The sequence below is a fragment of the Rhinolophus hipposideros genome, assembly GCF_964194185.1.
Source record: "Rhinolophus hipposideros genome assembly, chromosome: 7".
In the NCBI taxonomy this organism is placed as follows: domain Eukaryota; kingdom Metazoa; phylum Chordata; class Mammalia; order Chiroptera; family Rhinolophidae; genus Rhinolophus; species Rhinolophus hipposideros.
In genome coordinates this window covers 92,058,252-92,083,492 of record NC_138053.1, presented here as the reverse complement: position 1 = coordinate 92,083,492, position 25,241 = coordinate 92,058,252, and the positions used below count along the sequence as shown (strand labels likewise).

The 25,241-nt window shown below is 39.0% G+C and overlaps 1 protein-coding gene across 2 annotated transcripts in view; it reads right to left on the bottom strand.

Moving 5' to 3' along the window:
- Positions 1-25,241, bottom strand: part of DNAH5 (dynein axonemal heavy chain 5) — a 241,550-nt gene that overhangs the window by 22,113 nt on the left and 194,196 nt on the right. For both annotated transcript variants that reach the window (XM_081054213.1, XM_081054212.1), the window contains exons 63-74: positions 24,203-24,519; positions 23,501-23,656; positions 22,299-22,481; positions 16,836-17,079; positions 15,488-15,602; positions 14,801-14,991; positions 11,223-11,344; positions 9,304-9,453; positions 6,555-6,800; positions 3,105-3,324; positions 1,471-1,676; positions 677-880 (exon numbers count right to left, since the gene is read on the bottom strand). In XM_081054213.1, the coding sequence (XP_080910339.1) occupies positions 677-880; positions 1,471-1,676; positions 3,105-3,324; positions 6,555-6,800; positions 9,304-9,453; positions 11,223-11,344; positions 14,801-14,991; positions 15,488-15,602; positions 16,836-17,079; positions 22,299-22,481; positions 23,501-23,656; positions 24,203-24,519 (2,354 nt within the window). The remainder of the gene's footprint in view (positions 1-676; positions 881-1,470; positions 1,677-3,104; positions 3,325-6,554; positions 6,801-9,303; positions 9,454-11,222; positions 11,345-14,800; positions 14,992-15,487; positions 15,603-16,835; positions 17,080-22,298; positions 22,482-23,500; positions 23,657-24,202; positions 24,520-25,241) is intronic.

Here is a 25,241-nt window from a genome sequence, read left to right as displayed (position 1 = left end):
AAAGTGTTTCTCCACTAGGCGTGATTTTGCAACCCCAGGGGACATCTGACCATCTCTGGAGATGTTTTTGGTTGTCACAACTGGGTAGGGGGTGCTACTGACATCTAGTGGGCATAGGCCAGGGTGGCTGCCAACCACTCTGCACAGCTCAGCCCCCGTCCCCTCCCCCACTACTAAGTATCCAGCACTGGACTCGGAGGCTGCTATACACAGTGGGTCCCTGAACATCCTATAACACTGCCAATTAGGCCAGGGTTAAGGAACAGATGTCATGGCACAAGGCACATGGATTGAAAAACAGAAAAGATTGAGTCTAGACGCAATTGGTGCAATTAGTAGAGGTAGCTGAAATTTCACAGATAGAGAGCTCTAGGGGATTTGTGCAGTCCCCAGTTCCAAATCTGCCCAATCTATCATCTCCCCAAAGAATATTCCCCACAGAGGCATTAAAAAGAGAAGGGAGGGAGAAATTCACACAAAACACACACTCAGAACAAATATAAGCATTTTAATCATTAAGCAAATATAAACATATTAAGAAAAACATCTACAGTGGAAGGTCTAATATGTATGACCATTAAAATTTATATTAAAGGAAATATATATCTTGTAAATGAATAAAAGTTCAAATGCTAAGGATATTTGCTCTCTGCATAAAATTCTGACATTGACAAACCTGGATATAATGAAGATAGTTATCCACGGTGCTGCACTTTGGAATATTATATCCTTGGTAAAAGCTGAAATCTGATCCAAACATATTTTCACTGAACCAAACCTTAGCAAATGTGTTCAACAATCTCTTATCGTACTCATCAGTGACTCTGCCTCCATATTGAATCTCGCCTATCATGTAGCGGACGGTGGTCCAGGAGACACCCTGGGAAAACATATAGAATCATTGCGTAGAACTGACTAGTGTCTCATCCTCATTTGCCCTGTTAATTGTCATCAGGGTCCTTCATTCACTCATTCTTCACCAGTAATGTGAAAAGTACAGAAAGAAAATTCAAGAGGCAAACATGAGCAATTACTCAAAACTCACGTTCATGACTTGAAATAGAATCTTGATGCTTTCATATCTTTATTCATTAATTTCAAGAGAAAGAAAATGTGTATTTTGAGAGTATTGAGGCAGTTCTTTAAAAAGCACACACTTCAAAAGTAATCTAGACTCTCATTTTTAGTTAAAAAATTTTTTTAAAACAAGTTTCCCCACCCATTGCCCCCTCTGTTCAACAGACTCCGTTAGGTTGTCTTATATGCAATGTTAACTTGTTTTTGAGAAATAAAAAGATAATCAACATTTGTTCATTTTTCAAATGAATTCAAGACCCAAGTTGATCCGAGTTGCTCTGACTTAAAGATAATGACTTTTTGCAAGCACGGAAAAGCATCACTCGTACAGGATTTACCCCAAAGCTGGGGGCCCACAATCCCCAGTGGCCTGAAGCAGCATGAACACGGTACCTTTTTAATATCCATGTCATCTAAGTGGTTTTGGACGAACTGCACAGTGGCATTAAAATCCGCTTGATTAAATTCATAGGGGATGTTCCACCCCAGGGGTCCAAACTTCCGCCTCTCCTGGACCGTGGAGTGCAGAAAAGCCACTGCGTACAGCATGGGCTTCCACTGGACCAGCGTGCTCACATCCAGTAGGTCTTGGCTCACACCTTGGGGTCAGTTGGGTGAAAAACTGTGTCATCTCTCAAACCTCTTTGTTTTCTAGTCCTTTTATAAATGATGGATTATTTTTGTAAATTCTTAGTATGAAACTTCATTTATCTCGAATTACTTTTATCACATTGACATGACAACTATAATTTAAATATTGGGTGTCCAGAAGGCATTTCTCTCTGAAAAAATCTGCAAAGAAACTTGAGGGGAGGAGGGTCTTGCTACTATGGATCAAGTTCCTGCCAATCTAGTAGCAAGATAATGTGGGGATTCAATAGAGGTGGAAGAACTGTGGTGGAAAAAAAAATACTGTTACTGTTACTACTAGTGCTACGACTGCTACTACTTAATAATCACAATAATAAAATTTATAATATTATTATTTCGGGCATGTACATACACTATTTTAATTAATAGTAAATTGTTAATAGTGTATATAGAAGCCATTGCAGCCTGAGAATATTCCCAAAATAATGATTATTATATATGTGTATATTATATTATATTATATTATATTATATTATATTATATTATATTTATTATATATCACAGTGTTTTTTTTCATTTGGTAATCTTTTTTCACCATCATCACCACATCTATTTTATCCCCACATGACCTTGTAAATTGACAAGAATTTGAGCTTTTGTAGGTTTTTCAATTTGATATACAATAATTATTATATTCATCATTATTAAATACACTATATTCCTATTGTTGTAGATAGATTTTTATTGTCCTTATTTTACAGATGAGAAAATTGAAACTCAGGCTCTCTGAGTGACTAACACCCAAGAGAACAAAGCATTTGTTCAGGAAGGACCAGAATCAGGATTTCTGACACCCAGGTCCTTGTTCTTTCCATAACCGCGAGTTCCAGACAGGAAGCTATGAAGCAGAGGAAACAAAGGCAGAGAGAGTAATCGCAGTTCCAGTTGTGACTAGAAGGGGTATTTGGGTCTGGTTTTGATACTTTTGTTTGATTTCTACCTTACCTACCATTCTGACATACAGCTTCATGAAGGCAGGCTATAATTCTAAATCAGCCTCTCCTCTTGGAAGAGCCTACTGTCCTACTTGAGATATGGAGCATGAAAACCATAAATGACAAAAATATTCATTTTAGATGTTAACATAAAGAGGTAGGTGTCTAGCAGAGAACAGCATAGGCCAAAATAAAGCACTATTGGGAAAATAGAAACAAATAAGAGGTGGGAAATCCTGAGGTCTGAGGCCCTAACAGTGTCAGAGAACATTCCACAAGGAGCATGACAAAGGGGCCATCCCCTCCCCCCACACACATCAGGTTAAAGAATAGTCCTATTTGCTTTAACTATATCCTCACTAATTCTGATTTTATCATTCCTCTAAGAAAACAACTTAAGCACAAGAACTCCCAGAAACTTGGAAGCTTTCCTCAACTCACCGCCATATGTTCTTTTCAGTCCTGCCCGGAGGCCCTGTGGAGGCTCGTTGGTAAATTTAATGGACATCTGAAGGAGTGTCATGGGGAACTGCTTATGCACCTCGGCGGTCATCCACAGGCGGAAAGCATGGTGTACCATCTCGGTTTCTACAATGATGTCCAGGAGCTCATCCATGAAATCCAGTCCCAGATGGCAGTTCTGCAGGATTGCCCAACCTCCCTACGTCAACAACAGTAAATGCAAATGAGGCTATTTTGTGTTTCTCCTAGAGATTTCAATTGGTACGTTCTTGAAACATTAAGTAATTAAAATTTAACAGAGAAGCACACTAACCACTTTAAAGTAATCTAGGTCAAATCGAAAGCTATAATAATGTTTACTTGAGAACAGCTCTATTTTTTTTCCTGTTCCATGTATTTGTTCCACCTATAGCATGCCAATGGTACTAATCATATCTGGTAGGAGTCATGAAAATAACCAAGTGAAACATAAAAAAGAGGTAACAGCGCTTCCAAGTAAAGATGGCTGACTGAACACATCCATTTAGCTCAGTCCTTCGCCAAATTCCAGGAAGGTCATGAAGGGACCAGTGAAGATCAGTGAAGGGACCTTTTGAAAAGCATGAACTTCTTTAAGGACAACCACAGTGCGAGTGAAGACATTATGAAGAACATTTAAAACAAACGGAAGAAAGCTGAATCCTCAACTGGCATTCAGGGAAGGCTGACATCTAACCTGGTTTATACCACATAACTCCCAGAACACACAATAGTTGGTGACAAGAGATCCCTCTGGAAGTCCAGGAAGAGGATGTGGGGTGCTAACACAACAGAAGATTGAAAGTCCAACCGCTTACATGTCCCTGCCTTCTCTACAGAAAGACGGACAGCAGATTTTCTTTAGAAGGCAAAACAGACAGCATTGGACGGGAGGACGTCAGCACATTAAGGGGATAGGAACCTCTCTGAAAATCAGTGGAGAAAGCTGACCCACTGGTTTTGAGACCTATCACCTCCTATCTCTCACTGAGCTCCCAGCAAGTTGGGTAGCTAAGTGTATACTCTCTAAAATGTGGAAGGACCTTCTCTGGGGAATCTGACCAGTCTAAGGGCAAGGACCTTAGAAAATATGCCAGATCTTTTTTTTTTTAATTGATTATTCTAAGAGCATAAGAGTATTCCTTGTATAAAGCAACGCAAGCAAAATTTTCGGTTGTGCAATAATAATTTACTCTATCTGATCTATTGAATATTTTTGCTAAAATCATCTACATTATCCAGATCATAATCCTGAGTTGTTTTCTTGACTCTAACTTTGGATCATTTAGATTAAAGTGCATCCTGAGTTATTTCTCTCCTAAGAAACAAACAGCACCAGATCGAAAATCTTAGCAGAGTTACATATAAAACTGATCATTTTGGAATTTCACCTAGTCCCTTATACTCCCTCCGAAGTATATAGCACTGTTGAATATTTAAACTTTGTCTGTTGAGAAATTGAATTGACACTGTCCACAATTCAAAAAAAATTAAATATAAAACATAATAACAAAAAGGCTTCAGTTTCTCCCTTCCATCCAGCATGCAGGTGAATTCTGATGTAAGTTTCTTAGGTGAGAACTTTCAATGTCCACCCATAGAATCCCGTAGCCAAGATCATTTCTTTCTATTGCTGCACTCTGTATTAAAGTTTTTGAGTTCTTCTTACTGATCATTTACTTTGCTATTCTTGGGTAGTTAGTTCTTTCTGTCATATTGCCTCAAACCCTTCCTACAAAAGAAAAGAAACCTATTGTCTCTGACAAATTATAAATACGTCAATTATAATAAAGACTTTTTAAATTTTACTTGATATTAAACTACTAACCAGATAACATGGATAAACTAAAGGCTACAAGTATTCCATTTAAATTATAATTTGGTTGCCTGAAACTATAATTATTAATGACATGATCATATATTTTGAATTCAAGAATTATCCTGCTAATGTCAGCGTTTTTCTTCTAAATAGAGTAATTTGCAGAGGGAAGAACAGAAGAAGGAAGAAAGGAAGAGGGGAGAATAAAGAGGGGGAAAAGGCCAGAAGGAGGGAGAGGCCAGGATGGAGGCCCCCCAAGCCTTCATGTTGGACCAGATGTGGGATTCGTGAATATAGATATATTTTTTCATCTCTGGACACATTTCCATTACATCTCTTCTGCCCCACCTCCCAAATGCAAACTAAATGCATCAGACACAGCATAACACATGTGAGGGTCCACTGTCTTTCACCAAAGCTGGGGACAGGGCACAGCTTGGAGATGGAAGAGCCTGGAGATAAATGTGGAGGTTCTAACACCCAGGGGGCTCAGGTCTAGACCAGGTGAAAGCAACTAGAATGTAGCACAGTGGTAAGCTTCGAGATTCAGCAGCTGAGACCCAGAACCCAGGGGTTTCCTGGTGGGCCCAGTGGTTGGGGATTGAGGGGGAAAAAGCTAGTTCTGCCTCAGCAGGGGGTTTTCTGGAGAGCACAGAAGAGTCTTACGATACAGGGGAGAGCTCAGACTCAGGCGAGGAGGTATAGCGTTTGGTCCAAAAGCCAGAAAGGCATCTAAACCAAGAATTCTTGTTTTCCAGAAGCCAAGTGGTACATCCCCTTGTGTGGCCAAAGTGTAGAGGAAGAGGGGACCAAGGGTGAGGTGGATCCTATAGGCAGAGCTGGACACCCCAGAGAGGGCTAGACCAGAGCAAACACATGAATGCCTTCTCCTGGAGCCAAGTGGAGGAAATGGAGGACCTCCTGCAGCCTGTTACTTAAGTCCCTGAAAGTGCTCCAACTCTGAACCTGACTATCCCATTGGCGGGCTTGTCATGTGGTTTCCAGCGGTTGGTGGCCCCGAGGCCAGGCCTGAGCATAGCATGCTCTGTATGATCTATAGCATTTGCAATCCGCAAAGGGTTCTAGGAGCCCCAGCCTGGAAGGCAACAGGCCAGGTTTCCTGAAACCTCTGGCACCATTGCAGGGTAACAGCAGATCTGGGCCAGGCCTGGGGGACACCGGGGCACAGGTGATGCATTCTGGAACTCCAGAAAGGCACAGTGGTGTGAATTCTGGAAAGTTGAGGATTTTGAGAGAGGAGCTGGAGGGGCTGGCATGTATGGTGGAGGGAGGGGGGGACCATGGACCTCACCGAGGGTTTCGGATCTGCAGTGGGCTTAGCAGTGTGCAAACTGAGGGAAATAGATGTGTTGGGTGGGGAAGTTTTCCGTGAGTCAAGGCTCAGCAGCAAAAGGTTTAAATGACATCTGTTTTTCCATGACAATGTTCTAATAGATACACTTTTCCTATTTAATAAACAACATGCACTATGTAAATTTAAATGCTTCACAATCCATAAGTCTTTTTCTGCACTGCTTTTCTACAACCTGTACTATTAACAACATAACACAGAAGCAGACATGTGGTCTCACGTTCGCCATGGTCTGCTGCAAGAGCTTGCGAGCATGGACCTCCTGGCCCTGGCCCATGGACACATAATGGGTTTCTATCTTTAATCTCTTCCCCAAGGCGATGATGGAGTCCGTGGGATCAGAGCCCATAGACAAGAGACAGATGAGTGGTGTCCGTGGATCAGACTCCTCCCACATCTTTTCCAAGTCCAGGATGACCCCTTCGACATACTTTTCTCCCATGGAGTCCATGATGTACTTGCGGGCCTGCCAAAAACAGTACATGGGTCACCAAAACTAGTTCAGCTCCTTCATGTGTCTTGTGCAGTGGGGTTTCCAAAATTCATTTTGGTCAATGACCGCAGTGATGTCCAGTCACCCTGCCACTTAAATAGGGCAGAGACTTTTACAATTATGTGTTTTCTGGTTTTTCATTTGCTAATATTCGTTTTCACTGCTGTCATCCTAACATCTATTTTATCCCCACGTTACCTTGTAAAGCGGCAGGAATTTGAGCCTTGTTAGCAACTCCAAAAAAAAAACTTTGTAGATTTTTCAGATTGATATGTAACAATTATTATATTCATGATTACTATGAAATATGCTATTTTGATTAAAACTTATTCCAATCACTGTGGATAGATGTTATTGTCCCTATTTTGCACGTGAGAAAATTGAAACTCTGACGGTGCATCATTCTGGCCACCAGGCAATCGAATGTTCCTTGACGTGAGCAGTCATGCGCAGACGGAATGCTGAGAACAAGCCTGGTGCTACTTCTGGGGGGTGGGGATGGAACATGTCTATTGTAGACTTTCTTATATGCTTCCCAAAAAGGTATGTGGTGGAAAATCACAAAAGGAATTTAATGCGAGAATAAGAACTTTAGAGGAGAAAACACTTTTCCAGAGGGGCCTTCTAGGCTTGGTTTAAGACTCGTGTGTCATTTTAAGGGCCACGGAAGCCATTGAAGAAAGGGCACAATTATAACTCCATTTCTTCTAGAATATACAGGATGGACTACAGGAGACCAGTTAGGAAGCCATGGCTGTTGTCAGCCTACTGATGACAGAATTCAGGATGAAGGTGACAAAGTTACAAAGGAGCATGAAAGATTTAAATTTCAGCGTTAACCAAATAAAGAGTTATATGACAAAAATAATAAAAAGGGGAAGTAAAGAAAAGACAAAAGAGAGGGGAGAGGAATGGAGGGGAGGAAAGGAAAAAGAAAGAGAAAAAAGGAACTACTGAAACTTTTACACTACCCTTAAATAAAGCAATTGTTTGACAATTCATTTGGGCAGAATAAAAGTAATGAAGTTGAGAACGAAAAACTGAAGGAAGAGTGATCTGTGTCCTGAGTTGCAAAAGTCATTTTTCTGTTCTCCATAAATCATTGAGTCTAGTTGTTTTCATTATTCCACAGTACCTAAGTGGATGTGCGATAGTTACTCCATATGTTTTTAACACTCCCTCTGGAGAGCGAAGGGGAACATTTCCTACATTCTATTATAAACCCCGCCTACGGTTACTCCAGTAGACTTATTTGGAGAAGCTCTTAAAGAATCAACCTTTGCTGAATATTAGAGTTAAGCTTTTCATTGTGAAAGCAAAACACAAGTATTTTTAGTTAGTGAATTTCCATGAGGGGAGGCCAGCAGATTAAAGAATGGTCTTTGAAAAGATGGATCTTTGGAGGCATGATTCACATTTAAAAGATATGTACAATTCAAAGAACTTTAGGCCAACCTACTTTCTTGCATCAAGGGTTGTGACACTTTCTGGGGAAATAAGCACAGGTTTGGGAATGCAGTACCTTCCCTACAGTCTATCTCTACCCCCACCCCCACCTCCAGTCCCCCCACATTCTTCCTATTTAAGAGAACACTGTTTTACTGCTAGCAAAATGGAGCAGCCATATCATTTTTGAGTTATTCTAAAAATGATACAGAAAAATAATACATTACCTTTATGTTATACGTATATGCCAACCTTAAAAATATGGTTTTCTCCTTCACTCCTTTTGTACCTTTTGGACCACAAAGATTATTAAGCCACTTAGCCTAAATCTACATCTTAGTATATTTAATTGTTATTTACTTTTCCATTTTTCACCTTTCATTGCTAGAAAATTACATAGGAGCCTAAAAGAAATTTCTCATTGGGATTAACATTTTAAATATTTCTTTAAATTTAAAAAGGACACTTTTCTTTAAAATATTCCTCATTTCTTTTTTTTTTTAGTATTTTTTTTTGTGTTTCAATTACAGTTGACATACAATATTGTATTAGTTTCAGGTGTACAACATAGTGATTAGACATTTATATAACTTACGGGGGTTCACCCCGATAACCTAGTACCCATCTGACACCATACATAGCTATTAAAATATTATTGACTATATTTTTTATGCTATACTTTACATTCCCACGACTACATTGTAACTACCAACTCGTACTTCTTTTTTTTTTTTTTTTAGTTTCAGGTGCACAAGACAAAGTTATACTTAGACATTTATCATTTATATCCCTCACACTGTGTGAACCCTCCTCCCCCATCCACTATCTCTCTGACATCGCACCAAGCCATCACATTTCCACTGTCTCCACTCCCAATGCTGTACTCCGCCTCTTGTAAGTATATACATACACATATATACATATATATATATATAAAATTATAGTTGGCATTCATTATTGTTCAGCTTCAGGTGTACATTGCAGTGATCAGGCATCTACATCTCATTTCTTTTTAATAGGTACTTCTTACCTGGGCAATGGTTCTGTCTGGACACCAGGATCTAATAAGGAGAAGGCGTCTAAAGCAGTCAAGAGATTTATCATAGGCATTTGGAAGAGGTTCCTCCTCAGGATTTTCCTTATCAAACCAAATTTTCCACATTTTCTCATTTCTTGATATCTGAAAATACAAGGGGTTAAGAAATACATCACATTATGGGAAAATCTTTCAGTAATAGTTCACAGATACTTTTCATCAAATCTTCTGACCCAGACAGAGACAAATTGGTTCCCTTGTTGTTGTTTTTTTAATTTTATATTCTAGTGCCCAAAAGTTTCAGAATTTGCAGTCAAATGTGACTTGCTCTAAAGTCAGTCTGGATTAACAACAGCCCACAGCTAGCTTCTGAAGTACGGAGAATCCTAGGTTTCTTCATTTCTTCTATGCCACTGTGGTAACAAAATTGTAAAGAATAAAGAAATCAATGAAAACTCATTTTCACTATTTTAAGGATATCTGATTTGCTCCATGAAATCCTCTCATGGTAAGGAACCAAGTCACATTCACTTGTTTCCTCATTTCCCAGGACCATCTTAGAACAAAAAAAAAAGAAGGCACTTAATATATGTCTTTTTTTGTGTGTGTGAATGAAATTTGTTTTGGCCAATACTCCATTGAAATATACCACTTAATATCATCATCAAATAAATAATCAGACACTTGCTTCCTTTAGGCAACCAGTAAGGAGGAAGAAAACATAGTCCATTATCCTTTGGAGCTTAAAAATCAAAAAGAGATGAGCATTACATGGGTAAGTATCTCAAAAACAGAACAAACAAATATCTTCTGCAGATAAATATAATCTTAAATTCTCTGGTATATTCCCTTTGATTAAAGCCCCAAGTGTATTTCTTAACAGTCTAATCAAAGGAAAACCCATTCCAGGTTTATGTTTAGAAAGTATCATGTAGGAATAAAAAATAATAACCTCTTTCACTCATGAAAGACTACATAATGAGAAGAAATTGCAGGCGTAAGATAAAATTTCCAGAAGATAACAACTTCAATAACAGATGATGGTCCAGGAAAGGTCACTAGGCGTCATCCAATCGGGGAACAAGCTAAAGTGAATCAAAATGCCCTAGATGAAAGTTATTTAACCCAAAAGAATAGTTTGTACCGTGATTACATGGTAATCATCAGTTGTAAATAAAACACAAAAATATAGCAGAACTTAAGCTTCTGATCATCTTAAACTAGAAAAGTCAAGAACCAACCATCGAACATTTTCTGGTTAAAAAAAAAAGCCTTCAACTTGTAGCTGAATAAAGCCATCTGCTGTCAATGTGACTTCTCTCTGCTCATCTGTGTCCTGGCTTGTCCCAATTCAACTCTATATTCAACTTCCATGATTCCAATACATACACAATTCATCAGCAACTGGCTGATCATGAAAGGACATAATGTCGAAAGAAAAGAGACCAAGTGTTCACATTAGATTTATACCTGGAGGCCTAGCTAAGGCAGTGTGATGGGAGAAGCAGGAAAAGAAGAGAGAGAACAAGAGGCAAGAAAGGATATTCAGCATGGAGACACAAATTGCTTTTCATCTCTGAAAAGAAGGAAAACCTCTTAAGTATATCTAATCATTTCACTTAATTGAATCTATCAGTTTTTGTACTTGTGGATCTCCAGTTGGTGATACTGACATATGACACAGGACAGCATCAGTTAAACTTTCTGAGCAAATCATTCCTTCCTGCAAGACCAGTCAGCAGTGGGTGGAATATGCTTTACCAGAGTGTGAGTGAGCTGTGAGGAAGGTAAGCCAAGGTCACACCACTTAAGAAATCTCTCTCTTCCACAAATATCGGAGCTGGTGACAAATTACAAAGCTGCTCACCGCAACATTATACATTGGAATATTGTTTATTCCAAGCACAAATTACCTGATCCAGGACATCTGAAAACTGTCTAAGCTTGCTGAGTTCCACCAAATTCAGCCAGGTCACATCCAGGATCCATTTAGATGGTTTAGGAGGACAAGCTTTAAGGTCCAACGAGGCCCCACCTTCAAAATTAAACATATAAGGTTATTAGGTTTTCCTTCTTTACTGTAGGATAATCTATTCATAAAATCTTTTGCTTAAACTATTTGAACTTCAATTATTTTACTACCTTGACATTTTTTAAGCTCAGAAATATAAATCATAGTGACGAACAAGCTTTAAAATTGAATAAAGGAATAGGTGATTTCACAAAAACACATTTAAGAATCATCAGTATGGGTTTGGAGCCAAGCAGATGCCGGATTCTGTTCTAGTTCCACTTGGTCAAGGTCTGAGACAAGCCAGCTCAGGATGGAGGACAAAGCAGAGGGTCACTGAATGAGCAGCTGTTGTCAAAGGGAAGAACTACTCAATGACAACATAAGTTCATTTTAAGGAGAGAATTTCTCTAGAAATGTCAGTAGCGCTACGTGTGTTTGAAGAGTTCTCTTCTATAAATCAGTATATTATTTACATCCATTCTGAGCACACCCCAAGCGCCCTCTGCTGTATCATTTGTGTTTGGTCAATCTAAACACAAACATTTCCATTAGGTACTGGCTCCTATCTTCTTGCGACGATTTATCTAGGGTCAGGCCACTCTCACAGCACTGTAGAACAAATGACACCTTAAAAATGTTATTGTGGCCCACTTTAGAAAAACTAAATGTGTGAGCAATCATATTTTAAGTCAAAGACAGAGTTAGCGAGTCTTCTATGGTGTAAAATATACTGTTCAATAAATAACATCCATCAAAGTCTTTCAGGGAAAATATGCTCTAAGCACGATTCTTAAAATAACATAACCAATGCATTTGGCTACCTTTAAAATCCTTTTTGGAATAGAGTAGGTCATAAACAAATAATTATATTTAAGATATTTATTGAGCCAATCTCTACTTTACCCAGGCCCTATGTGCCCCACTGAATTGCTATTTTTCTGCCAAATCCATCTTAGTATATTTCCAACAAGGTAAGTGTGGCCTTGAAGCCATTTCAATGAAAATATTAGCTCATAAAATCAAAACAGATTGTTTTAACGCCAGGGAGCAGTTAAGGACCTAAGGACAATAGCACTGTGTTGAAAAATGTCACACCACTTTCTACAAAAAACATCCATTTTCCAACAAACTGAAAAGAATAAGGTATTCACCAGAGGGTTAGGAAGAAGGTAATTCATGGAAAGGAAAGGGCATTCCTTGCAGCCAAAGCATTATTCATTGTTTAGTAGAGGGTAACTGGGTCATGAATATCTTCCCTGGCTTAAAAGTGTACAACGGCCACAAAGAATGATTTTAACGGGTGGGGGAGGACATATCCCTGGATAATATGGCACCAGATTAAATGGATTCCTGATGAATACACAGCTGTAATAGGAATAATTCAAAATAACTCAAGATGACAGAGAATTATGCCATTCCCTTCATTCTTCAAACCCTTGCTTCATACATGATTGTAATGGAAGACTTAGGCACATTATGCCATACAATCATGACATGGCATAGCTAGGGCAGACTTAGAAAGTCATCTAGGCTGATCCTTTCCCATCTTAGAGATAAGTACATTAAGCAACCAGTATCAAAACACTGCTGCTCTCTAAATAACATTTTCAAACACGTCCTTACAGAGGGAAGTCACATCCTTGGGTAGCTCTCACCAACATAACTATCAAAGGGCAATCTCTTGAAACTCTGTTTCATAAAGCAATATAATAAATAGCTGTTGCATGCCCAAGGCCCACAAAAAGCTGTCTAACCTCTGCAAGCCTCAGACTAATTAAAATAAACTAAAATACTACAGATAATATAACAATGTCTATCATCTACGGAGCATATTCTATGTGCCAGGGTTTATATAAATTGTGTGATTCTCAATAATCCTATTATGTAAATGTGACTATGCTTGTTTTATAGCTGAAGAGACTGAAGCTTGAAAAGGTTAAAAACCCAGCTTGAGACCACTCATCAAAAACGTGGGAAGCCACTATTTTTCCCTTCGAGTTTTCCTAACATTAAATCCCATGTTGGTTATCATCACGTAAAACTGTAACATGCTTTACAGTATTCCAACCAGACCAGGATGCTATGTTCGGTGTCCCTTCCATGGGGAGACGCATCTCATGCCTGAACTGAGGATGTCAGAAACAACTTTCCCCTAGGAAAGCCCAGTCAGCTAGAGGACCAGAGTACTGAGGCCAGAAATCAGTAATATATGACAGGCCCTTGTAAAGGCAACTTCTATCCCTACATGCGATCTACGGTGGTGTCTCTCGAGATCACTCGTCTTCCACGTGCTTGGCTCTAGGAAACTTGGAAACTAAAGAAACCTAAGGAACAAGGGTGCAAGAGACAGTGAATTAAAGAGAAAGAGAGAAAGAAGGGAGAAGGGGGAGAGGGGGGAGAGAGAGAGAGATCATCCATAAAGCATACACTTCTAAGTTCAAGTGTAGCTGAAGGAGTCTTAGTTGCTACTCTAAGATGGCTATGCATATGCATAAGTACAAACATAAATATGCATTTGTCTGTGTGACTGTGGATCTACACCCCCTCCCTACTGCCCCTATTGGAAGTTCCTCCACAAATCCACTCTCCAGGTGAAGTCATGAAAATCCTTCCCCACCCCCAAGATATAATTATGGCTTATATTTAAAGGCTTTGTTTAGAAAGGTGTAGTAGATAAAACCATTTAAACCCCCACCTTCATGTCCGCAGTTACTTTAAATATTTATTGTCCAGATATTCAAGAATGTGATAGCAAATGTATGTTTCCCAGCCTTCCACTTGGCTCTTATTCCAGCTGCACCGGGACCTGTCTATGAGCAATGCTTCTGTACGTACAGAATAAATGTCCATGGGATGAGTACACAGTTGCCTCACCCACTCCACTCCAGCCACCCTGCTTGCTTTGCTTTCCCTCTATCATACTACTTGCTTCCTTCCACCAGAGGCCTTAATGTCAGCTCCTCTTCCTTCAACACGCTTCCTCTATAAATGTCCCCAAGGCCAGCAGGATGTCCCCTGCAGGCCTTTGCTTACCTGTCCATCTCTCAGGGAGGTCTACCCCATTAGAGATCCCATTAAATATCCCATTTAAAAATGTAACTTCTTCCACCTCACACACCCTGTAACTCCCATCTCCCTTACCCTGTTTTTCCCATAGTGCTTTCTAGCTTCTCATGTACTACGTAATTTACTTATTGTTTTATTCTTTTTCTCTGTTATCACCCACCCCAAATACATATAAACTCTACAAAAACAAAATTCTTTTTTTGGTTGTTGTTCACTGTCTTCCACGTGCCTATTCTGTACCCCAGCACACACAGCAGGTTCTCAATAAATATTCATAGAGCAAATGAACAAATAAAATATCTCATGGAAATGCAATCTTCAGTGAAATGCAAGGAAACTTATCGCCAGAAGAAAATACTGCACAGGACCTTCACAACAATCCTCATACCTGCTTTCTAGTGTTATACTAACCTTTAATAAGCATGAGAAACTCTTCATGCTTGACCCGATTCCTCTGGAGGTCGATCTTCAGGGTAAGCAGCAAGGTGAACAGGAATTTGTGTTCTTCGTACAGCCCTCGGGCAGCGTACTTATAGACCTCGTAGGTCATGTGTTCAATGATATTAGCAATCCTCTTGCTTGTAATTGGGCTCTTGATGGACCTGGAGTGGAGAACATTTAAATCAGGATGATCCCACTGCACTTCTCAACTGTCCATAAAAACGTCTTGAATAGAGGGCCAATTCTTATTCTTTACACATCCAGGGTACGCCTCCTGAATCTAAACTAACAAGCATCTCTAGTGTGAAATAACACAACATGCTAGAAGGGTCCTCCACATCGCCTAAATCAATTCTCCCTCAGGGCATTATATTATGGCCCACAGCAACGTCTTGGGAATTTTCTTGTTTCACAGAAACACATGTAACACATAAAGAATCAATCAATGGATGAATAATTGGTAGATGAATAATTTCTTTCTCTGAGCATAAAACGACACATGAGAAGGACTTGTTTACATGCTAGTCATTACAGTAATCTTAGATTTAGAGAAAAATAATAAGACTCGGGAGTAAAGGGAAAGGAAGTTAGAAATACAAGTCATCACATTAGCCTACGGATACAGAATTCAGCTTGGCTTCCTCAGCACAGACGCACCTGGCTAAGGAAAGGTCAAACAAGCCGAGAAACTGGCGCAACGAAGTCTGATACATCTCATTCACCAGGCGCATCTCGGTGATAAGGAAGTAGAGGACGCTGCCCCGCGTAGCAACTGAAAGACAGAGAGGAAGCCTCCATGTACCACTGGGCGGAAAGCAGATGCCTCAAGCACAGGCTCTAACAGGAGATCACAAGTTTCTTTTTATGTCTCATCAGGAACTATGTTCCAACAAGGGGAGTCTAGAGTGGTGCTCCTCCTGAGTATTGAATTCTCACTTGTAGTTGTTGGGTAAATAGTCGATTTCTGTTTATCAAATGGTACTTTCCATTTTAGAATTTCTAGATCCGTTATAAGTATGTTTTACTGGGGTTTCTTTTTTATAGGTAGGAAAAAAAAACAACTGAAGGGATAGCAAAGGTTTTAACACTCAGCAAGCTCTGTAGGCGTTAAGAAGAACCTCATTTTTAAGTGCCATGAAGAAGCCTTGCCCAACCTTGGCCTCGACTTGGCAAAACAAGGCATCCCAAAGAGAATGCACCTGACCTTCCACCAGTAGATGATATTGTTTCAATTATTTCTTCAGGAGAAATGATCACTTACTAAAGGAGATTAAATTCTTTTAGCAGGCTCCTCTAGTAACCAATGGCCAATACCAATTTGCAAATCGGTGGATCAGACTCAGGGGTTCCCAGGACAACTACCTCCCTAATACAAAGACTACAAATAAAACACTGGCAGAGTGTTGCCAAATGATAACCAACTAATGAACAACCCAAATTCTGCACTAATTCCTTGGATTCCACTAGTCAAATGTCCCTTAAAACTCCTCCCTCTTTACTTCTAGTTTAAAAATAAGTTCATACCATGTTTCCCTGAAAATAAGACCTAGCCGGACAATCAGCTCTTAATGTGTCTTTTGGAGCAAAAATTAATATGAGACCCAGCTGATATTATGTTTATTATATTATATTATATTATATTATATTATATTATATTATAGACCCATTCTTATGTTATAGTAAAATAAGACTGGGTCTTACGTTAATTTTTGCTCCAAAAGATGCATTAGAGCTGATTGTCCAGGTAGGTCCTATTTTCGGGGAAACACGATAGGAACCTTAAAAGATATATCAAGTAACACAAATTGGAAGCATGTAGAAAATTTACATTGTTATAAATTTTTTTCATCTCCATATTACTGAATAGAAATGCCACAAAACATAAATGGCCACCTCACTTCACACAATTACTTGCATACCGTCCTTACTTCCTGCAATTCCTCTAATTCTCTTTTCTTTCTTGCTTCATTTTCCTGTGACATTTGTCTTTCATTACCAGACTCACCAGGTCTGTATTCCTCCCGAGCTGAGTTAATTTGAATTTCTGTCTCAGCAGAAATTTCCAGCTTCTGTGTCACCTCCTCCGCTGTCTTTTTTGTGTTACTTAGCACAACAATGAGACTCTCCTCTTCCACCAGGGACCCCTGGGTACTCGTCAGACGGTAAAGCAAATTATCTTCTAGCTCCTTCATCCTTCTTTTGTTTGCAGTTACATCTTCCATAAGACGAGTTCTTTCTTTTTCCAATTCCTGTTAATTTACATAAATGTATTTTCTTCCTTAATTAACAGCTACTGTCTGGCCATTCTTAAAAAGTTAACCTACAGGGCTGCCCTCAAGCTCCTGTACTGTAGTTATATTTGACTGCAGAAAATATGGCCATTTGAAAAATAAAGTTATAAGTTGGCACAAAATAAATCATACTTTAGTATTTCTCATATCATCTGAAAAGCATAATGCAGTAGCTGAAAGGGACTTCAGAAAAGAACTTTCCAATCTTGCAATTAATAATGCATGCTTTCGTGTCTACTGGGGAAGCAAGCATAGGCTGTCAAATCCCAAAACCACTCAAGTCTTACTGAGTCTTCCTGCATAACAATTTTTCTTCTGTCCATTTTTTCCAATTAGCCGCTGGCCTAAATGAGGTTTTCATCATTCCTCAGTGGGTGACTCTGACCATAAGTGGTCTCCTTGCTGACCCTTTTCTCTCCCATCACCTCCTTTTCTGCTCCTGGTCATTCACGGGATCTTTGCTATTTGGAAGGGTCCAAAATGCTCACCACAGTTTGTAAAACCTGTTGCAACCTACATTTCCAAACTCGTCTCCACTTGAGAACTACCGGATTGGGACTAAAATGAGGCCTCCATGGTGCTTATAAAACCCATTACTAATAACATAAACACAATCATTGGTAATATATACAATAAGGAGCAAATTACTCAATTCCAGATTTAAAAAATAATAAGTAAAAGCTTGAACATTATTGAGGTGGTATGGTCAATACATTATTTATACTAATTAAATACATTTGTCAATTAAAGTAATACTTATATTCCCAAAGGATTAAAATAAGGCTTAGAAGTACATTTCCCCCAAAGTTTAAAACTGATGAATCAATATACTCTAAACTAAATAGTACAATTTAAAGTAATATTCGAGGTTATGAAAGCAACCTGTGTATTACAAGGTATACACGTGGCCAAAATCTAGGACAGGACAATAGTTAGGGGGAATTTTCTCTGAAAGAAAATAGAACAATTACTGTTTGCTTTTCATTCAAGATTTAAAAATGGAAAAACCTACTTTGGAATAAGGTTTTAGGCATATTTTAATTTGTATTTAAACATATTTCTGTTGAGCTACAACTTTAGTTCCACCAATATACAGAAGGATAGTTCTTTTTCAAATTAATATGAAGGGGCAAAATTAGTCAAAATAATTTCATCTGTAAGCATGTTCCCTATCAAAGGGATTATCTCTCACACACACACACCTGCACGCACACACATGCGTGCACACATACACATATCTAGGAACCAATAAACATTTGTGCTCTGTATTCTACATACTAAGGCTACAATGTCACATTTTTATATAAACTCTGATAATATGAAAAGTACCCCCAAAGTGAGTAAGAAAGTACGGCAGTGATTCAGTACAATTCATGAAACGTGCCGTTTATTAATTAAATGATCAAAATTTAAGTGGCTCAACAAAGATGCAAATGAAAACTAACATTCTTCGTGTACACTAATGGCATCTGTAGCCAAAGTTTAGAAATCAATAAAAGAAAATAGATGACAGTCTTTCAGAGTTCTCATGTGTGAAGCATCACCCAGGCTTTCATTCCCAAAGATTCTTTCTCCTCTGTACCTTGCACTGGTAATTAAAATAGAACGATTAAACAACAGAACTCAGAAACAGATTTATTTTTTATCCACCACTGTGAGCTGGTGATACCAATATCTGCTGAGTGTCTTTATTAAATTATTTCCCATGTCAGCTCCCCCAAGTTCAGATCCTTCTATTGCCAAAAGAAATAGTCTACCTGTCTGTTCATCCAGAATTCTGAGCAATGACGACCTCTGAGGCCTCATATTGTGACCAGTAGAAGTTGTTAATTGATACTAGTATTTTTCTCCTAATAGTACATAGTTCTCTTTGAGTTTCTGACTTGTTCTCTAGGATCAAGGTCAGAGTAAGCCTAAGAGATTGGGTTTTTTTAAAGGAAAGTTGCTGAAGAGTGACTGGTTTGCTGCCTGTTTAAAATGGTCTCAATACATCACCTTCCGGTGACAACAGCAGGCTGTCTAAATCTACTCACAGGTACATCAGTCAGGTCAATAGTTGAATATGGCCTTGATGTGAACTTGAACAGCTCACGCATTTAAAATGACTGCCTTGAAGCACACAGAAAAGTGTCAAGTCGGTTCAAAGTTCTACCTTCCTTGCACTCAGATGCTCTGAGGTTTCTATCTGTTTCCTAAACAAATAAGCCTGCAGGTCCAGCAGGTTGTATAACTGAGCACTCAAGAGACCAGATCCCGTGTGATAAGGCTCCTCATTGCTCATATCCCCAGGACACTGGACAGCTAGCAAGTTTATGGAGTCAAAGAATAATGCCCTTTCCCTGCTATCGTAAATTACTGTTCCAAGTTGTGAAGGCACAACTCATCCTAACTCAAGAGGTTCACTGTCTGTTTCAGCCCCACATTTAAGGGACTTTCTGAGATGCTTTCCAACATCAACATCCTCTGTGGGATCTTCCTAGCTTCCAAAAGCCACTCTTGGCTCTATAACATTTTATATTGATATTCTATGTTTATAATCACGCAAAAGTTATCATAGTCAAAGAGAGTGAATTGTTACTGAAGTCAAAGGAACAATTTGGATTTCATAAACCTTTTTATAGGCTCTTCCCAACTCACTAGATCATAGGAAGTGCCCTGAAAGCACCAGAGACCAACACAGACTCACTTGCTACCCAGGGTGGACAAATTCAGCAATGTGAGCAGATTCAGGAATACAGTGGGAAGAACAGACACTGCAAAAGAAAAAGCTGGTGAAAGTATACTACTTAAAGTTTATCCAAATTAAATCCAGCAGCTCACATCTTGCATGAGTCTTTCCTTTAGAGAAAACAGGTTACATGTTGTATTATAATGTGATTCAGGGTTACGATGACCCTCTATGATGATAGAATGAGTGTCACGTTACTCTGGCCACACTTTTTGTAAGAATTATTTCCTGTGACCTTTGGAAGCGATTTTGATAATGAGACAACAGTAAAGGAGTAATTTCTCAAAACATTCAACTTTCCCAGGAAGTAAGAAAAAACCTGGCCTGGGATCCATATTGGCTTTTCAACGCTGTTTGAAGTTTTTTCAAGAGCTTAAATGCTCTTCGTTTCATCTTAAACCTCTACTGTAACAATTATGGCTCAGTGCTGGTGTTGCTTTGTTTTGTTGCAACCAAAATCTGTCAGGCTAAATTATTTTTTCCACAGAGACTCTATTCATCTCAGCTGAACAGAAAGAAAAACAAGGACAAGGATATTATTCAAACTGCCATCAGAGCCCCTTATCTCTCTGAGGCCAGTGTTACAGTTGAAAACAGAGCCTAACATCTGGGGACTGGGTCTGCCCTGAAGACATTACATGCTGTGGGTCAAGACTTCTAGTCCTGACTTCTAGTCCTGTCACCCTTCCTGATGTGGTGACAGGGCCATGTGAAACTTCCTCAATCACTTATTGAGACTCCCAAAATAACCAAGGACACATTCTGAAGGTGTTATGTCTTCGGTAACTGGTCTGTGGTAGGCGCTCCACCATCTGTCCCTGCCAAGCTGGGGTCATAAAGCTTGTAAATTTACCAAGTTGGGTTAACAGCTCTCAAGCAACTAACAATTGGATGACCCTATCATGTACGTACTATAAATCAAAAACTAAAAAGAGAAGATTCATAAAATAAGAAAGGGGAAAGGACAGAGGAGAAAGAGAAATACAGAGAATGTCAAAAAATGTATACACATTTTAAGAAAGGAAAAAACTGTATTAAAAATGTAATACTAAATATATATCGATAACAAAAGATGAATACAAGTCACGTTTGACTTCTGCAATTACAAGAGGTGCTCAAAGTGGTTCTCATCAGCGTAATTTTTTTTTTAAATTAAATTTATTGGGGTGACAATTGTTAGTAAATTTACATAGATTTCAGGTGTACAATTCTGTATTACATCATCTATAAATCCCATTGTGTGTTCACCACCCAGAGTCAGTTCTCCTTCCATCACCATATATTTGATCCCCTTTACCCTCATCACCCACCCCCCACCCCCTTACCCTCTGGTAACCACTAAATTATTGTCTGTGTCTATGAGTTTTTGTTTCCCATTTGTTTGTCTTGTTCTTTTTGGTTTATATACCACATATCAGTGAAATCATAGGGTTCTCTTCTTTTATCAGCGTAATTTTAATAGTCTCTTCCTTTCCTAAAATGTGTATACTTTTTTTTGGCACCCTCTGCATATGGAAGGGCTCAGAAGAGCAAGCATGATACAACATACAGAAAAGGTAAAAATAATGGGAGGGGCAACTCCAAAGATTTTGCCAAGTTTTAACCTAAATAAATCTTTAGGTCAGTGTAGAAGGGGGCCATAAAGTAAACTAAACTCCTCACTGCTACTGAATCCAGAGAAAAACCAATACCAACTTATAGAGTTCATCCAGTTTCACAAAAGCAGTCCTATTCAAATCCTCTACATTTCTTTGCTTAAGACTCATATGTGCCCTAGAGAAAATACTGACTAAGAACAAGGAAGTTTCTAAATTATTGGCCTTTTTTCATTGAACATTAAGTTATCCCATAAAATAAAAGTGGAGGAAACAAATCTGGAGTTATGCTTGCAGAGCATAATTAAGCCAGGAGCAACCAGAAGATACTCAGTGAAACCCTAGTGTCACAAACTTCTATCATCTCACGGCATATACAGACGTCTCTTAAATAACTAATAAGAAGTGACAATGTTGTGTGTTCTCGAAGAACAACATTTTAATTTTATATTACAAAAGCATAATAATGAATGGCATGAAAGAAAAACCTGGATGTGTACTAGAAATCTACATGTACACAGATGACTAGAACTCACAATAGAACAAACTCTTGAGAAAAATAAAGTGATATAAAACCAAAATAATGATGCTGAAAATGAGACTGTTATTCTTATGGCTACATCATTAGTCTATATAAAATCAAATCATGATATATGTGTTATATGAGATGCAGATGAACCATATTGAGTAGATAATTGATTAGTAGTTATCTAAGACATGGGAATTAATAATGGAAAAACATACAAATAAAAGGGGGGCAAAACTCAATCCCACTTCAACTTTTACCATATCGTTTTCATCAACAAAAAACTCACAACGCAACGCAGGAAAAAAGGTGGCCATACTTCACTCACCTGCTTCTCTGTGAGAATGACTCTCCCCAGTAACTGATCTTCTAGACCTTTCATGGTGACAGTGAAGTCAATGATGGAGGTTCGAGCACTTATTTCAGGGGTGTAGGCTGGGTTGGGCAGTTTGGTGGTAATGTAGAGTCTGAAGCCATCCATCACATCTACTTCCTTATCACCGACTTTCACCTTTTTATAAAAAGAAAGTTATGAGTAATAAAACAGAGATACATCTTACTGTGTCTTTTGTATAGGATCAAGTATTGCTTTAAACAATTTTGTAGCTGGAGATAATTTATACTTAAAAAGAAATGGTCATCAGGCATTCATAGGGCTTCAAGCCACTGGGAGGGAAGGAGAAAGAGGAGGAAGGAAGGAAGGAAGGAAGGAAGGAAGGAAGGAAGGAAGGAAGGAAGGAAGGAAGGAAGGAAGGAAGGAAGGAAGGAAGGAAGGAAGGAGAAAGAGAAGGAAGGAAGGAAGGAAGGAAGGAAGGAAGGAAGGAAGGAAGGAAGGAAGGAAAGAGGGAAAGAAAGAAGGAAGGAAAGGAAAGTTCAATATATACCATGCAATAAATATAGAATTTATCACCAAAACTGTAATCATACTGCAGAAGTGAGATGGAGTCCCCACACAAACTTTTGGTTCAGAAGTCAAGACTGATGATGTCACACATGAACCTAAAGGGTATGAAAAGGTTTAGTACTCACATAGTGAGATTTTCTGGGGAGATTAGGATAGGCTCCCAAGCAGGCCCAAAACATTACTTGGGAAAGTCAGGAGGGGCAGCTGTTTTAGGATTTTACAGTGGTTAGGGGATGGGGCTGGGATGAGGGTCCCCACCACGGGCATAGACAGGGGATTACATGGTTTGAATTTCCCACCAGTGCCAAAGGAGAGACTACCCAGGTTTTCTTAACAGCTTGCCCAGATTTGGGATGTAACAGGAGAGAGGCATGATGGGGCTTGAAAACTGTCTACAGTCAAACATCAAAATGAAGTCAGACTTTATTACACATGTGAAGTAGGTGTTCCTAAAAGGACTACTCTTGAATGTTTTAATCCCAACTCAGGAAGTGTAGGAGAGAAAAAGCAAATGCCTCTTGTCACTAACTGGAATTTGCGTTGCTGCCTATTGAGGAAACCATCTATGTCACATTGACCTGGCCTCACGGCAATTGTTCTGCACATTGTAAATAGCTTTCACCTACCTTAAAGGTAGACCCAGTCTTAATGAAGTTTCTCTCCAAAACATTATCCAGGGCTGGATCTAATTCCTCCCCCACATCTTCGATCAGCAAGGGCCTTCCAAGAGAAAGACTGTCCTCCAGGTGGTTTCTGAAGTATTTGTGATTTAGAGATGTGATCTAGAAACCAGATCAAAATGTTGCTCTTGACAGATGGTCTCGTGATGTGATGCACAAATAACTGATAGGAAGTGGTACCTAAGCATTCTATCACGCGAGACAAATACAGAGAGTTTAGAGATCCTTACTTAGAACCACACTTGCTGAAATGGTACAGAAAGCTTAAACTGTCTCCCTTCTTTTCCTTAGCAAACCATCATTCCCTTTTACTGGGATGTACGGAATTGCTCAATGGCATCGCTGCTTTTTCCTCACCAGCAACACTTTCATGACAAAGCATCATGGACTAATTTTGAAGTGTCCCAATAAAGTGCTGACACTTAGAGTGACACCGCTGCACCCTGCTGTTTATCAGAGTCTTAAGCGCTGACAGAAGAGAGTGTGAAACCTTTGAAAGCCGACATTAATAGAAATTAACACAGACGTAAATAATGCAATCTTTAGAAATTATTTCTAAATATCAAATATTTCTGTATTCCCAGATACTGGCTGATCTGAGGCAATAACACTTGACTGATCGCATAAATATACTCAAACAGAAATTACCTGGAGTTCATTTTGGCTTTCTTTATTTTTAATCCAGATCTTGCCTTGAGTCTGTGGATCTATTAACAAAGGATAGCGAGATGCCTTTGTGACAATAATCCCATTCTGAATGGACAGGTCATCATTTGGCAGGCCTTGGAGGTTCCATTCACTAATCGTAGGACCATCAATCAACATCTCGGTGAGATTTAGACTGTCCCCAAATGGAATTTTCCGGGCTTTCATTTCTTTCTGCCAGTCATGTAATAGCAGATTACGAAATTCTTGGTTAAATGGACCAGAATAAGACAGAAAAGCTGTGGCCAACAATACATCTCCTGAAATAGAAAATAAAACAGCACTCAAATTCTTTATGATCAGCCTTGTAATTGTACATATATTAACAATGAAAAAGATCACCATTCTTTGAAACGAAATTCCAGAAACCAAATTGTAACTACATGTCACTGTGTCTTCGTGAATAAGCAGTAGTTTGGTTCCCTGTTCAACAGGGTCCAAATTGTCCACCAAGTACTGACCGCTGACAGCCAAACACCAGATTATTTTGAGTCTTGTTGGATGTGAGAGGATGACTTCTGAGTTTAAGATACAAAACCTCAGAAGACAGAGCCTCCATTCCAAGTGACCTTGACCAATGTCACCATTGACCAGAGGAGAATTCAAAAGCAACCTGATATTTGATCCTCTTTACCCTTTTTTACAAAGGAGGGCAAATACACAGTGATGGAAGGAGATTTGACTTTGGGTGGTAAACACACAATGCAATGCACAGATGATGTATCATAGAATTGTACACTTGAAACCTATATAATTTTATTAACCTATGTCACCCCAATCAATTTAATTTTAAAAAGTGACCTGATAATAAGAGGCTTAAAGGTCATTAACACATTTAATAAGGGTTGCATAGATGCCAGACCAATATTTACCCTTCTGAAATAGCTAGACACACACATACAGACACACACACACACACACACACACACACCCCATACACACACGAAATTGCAGTAATCAAGTGTTGGTTTGTATTCTGATT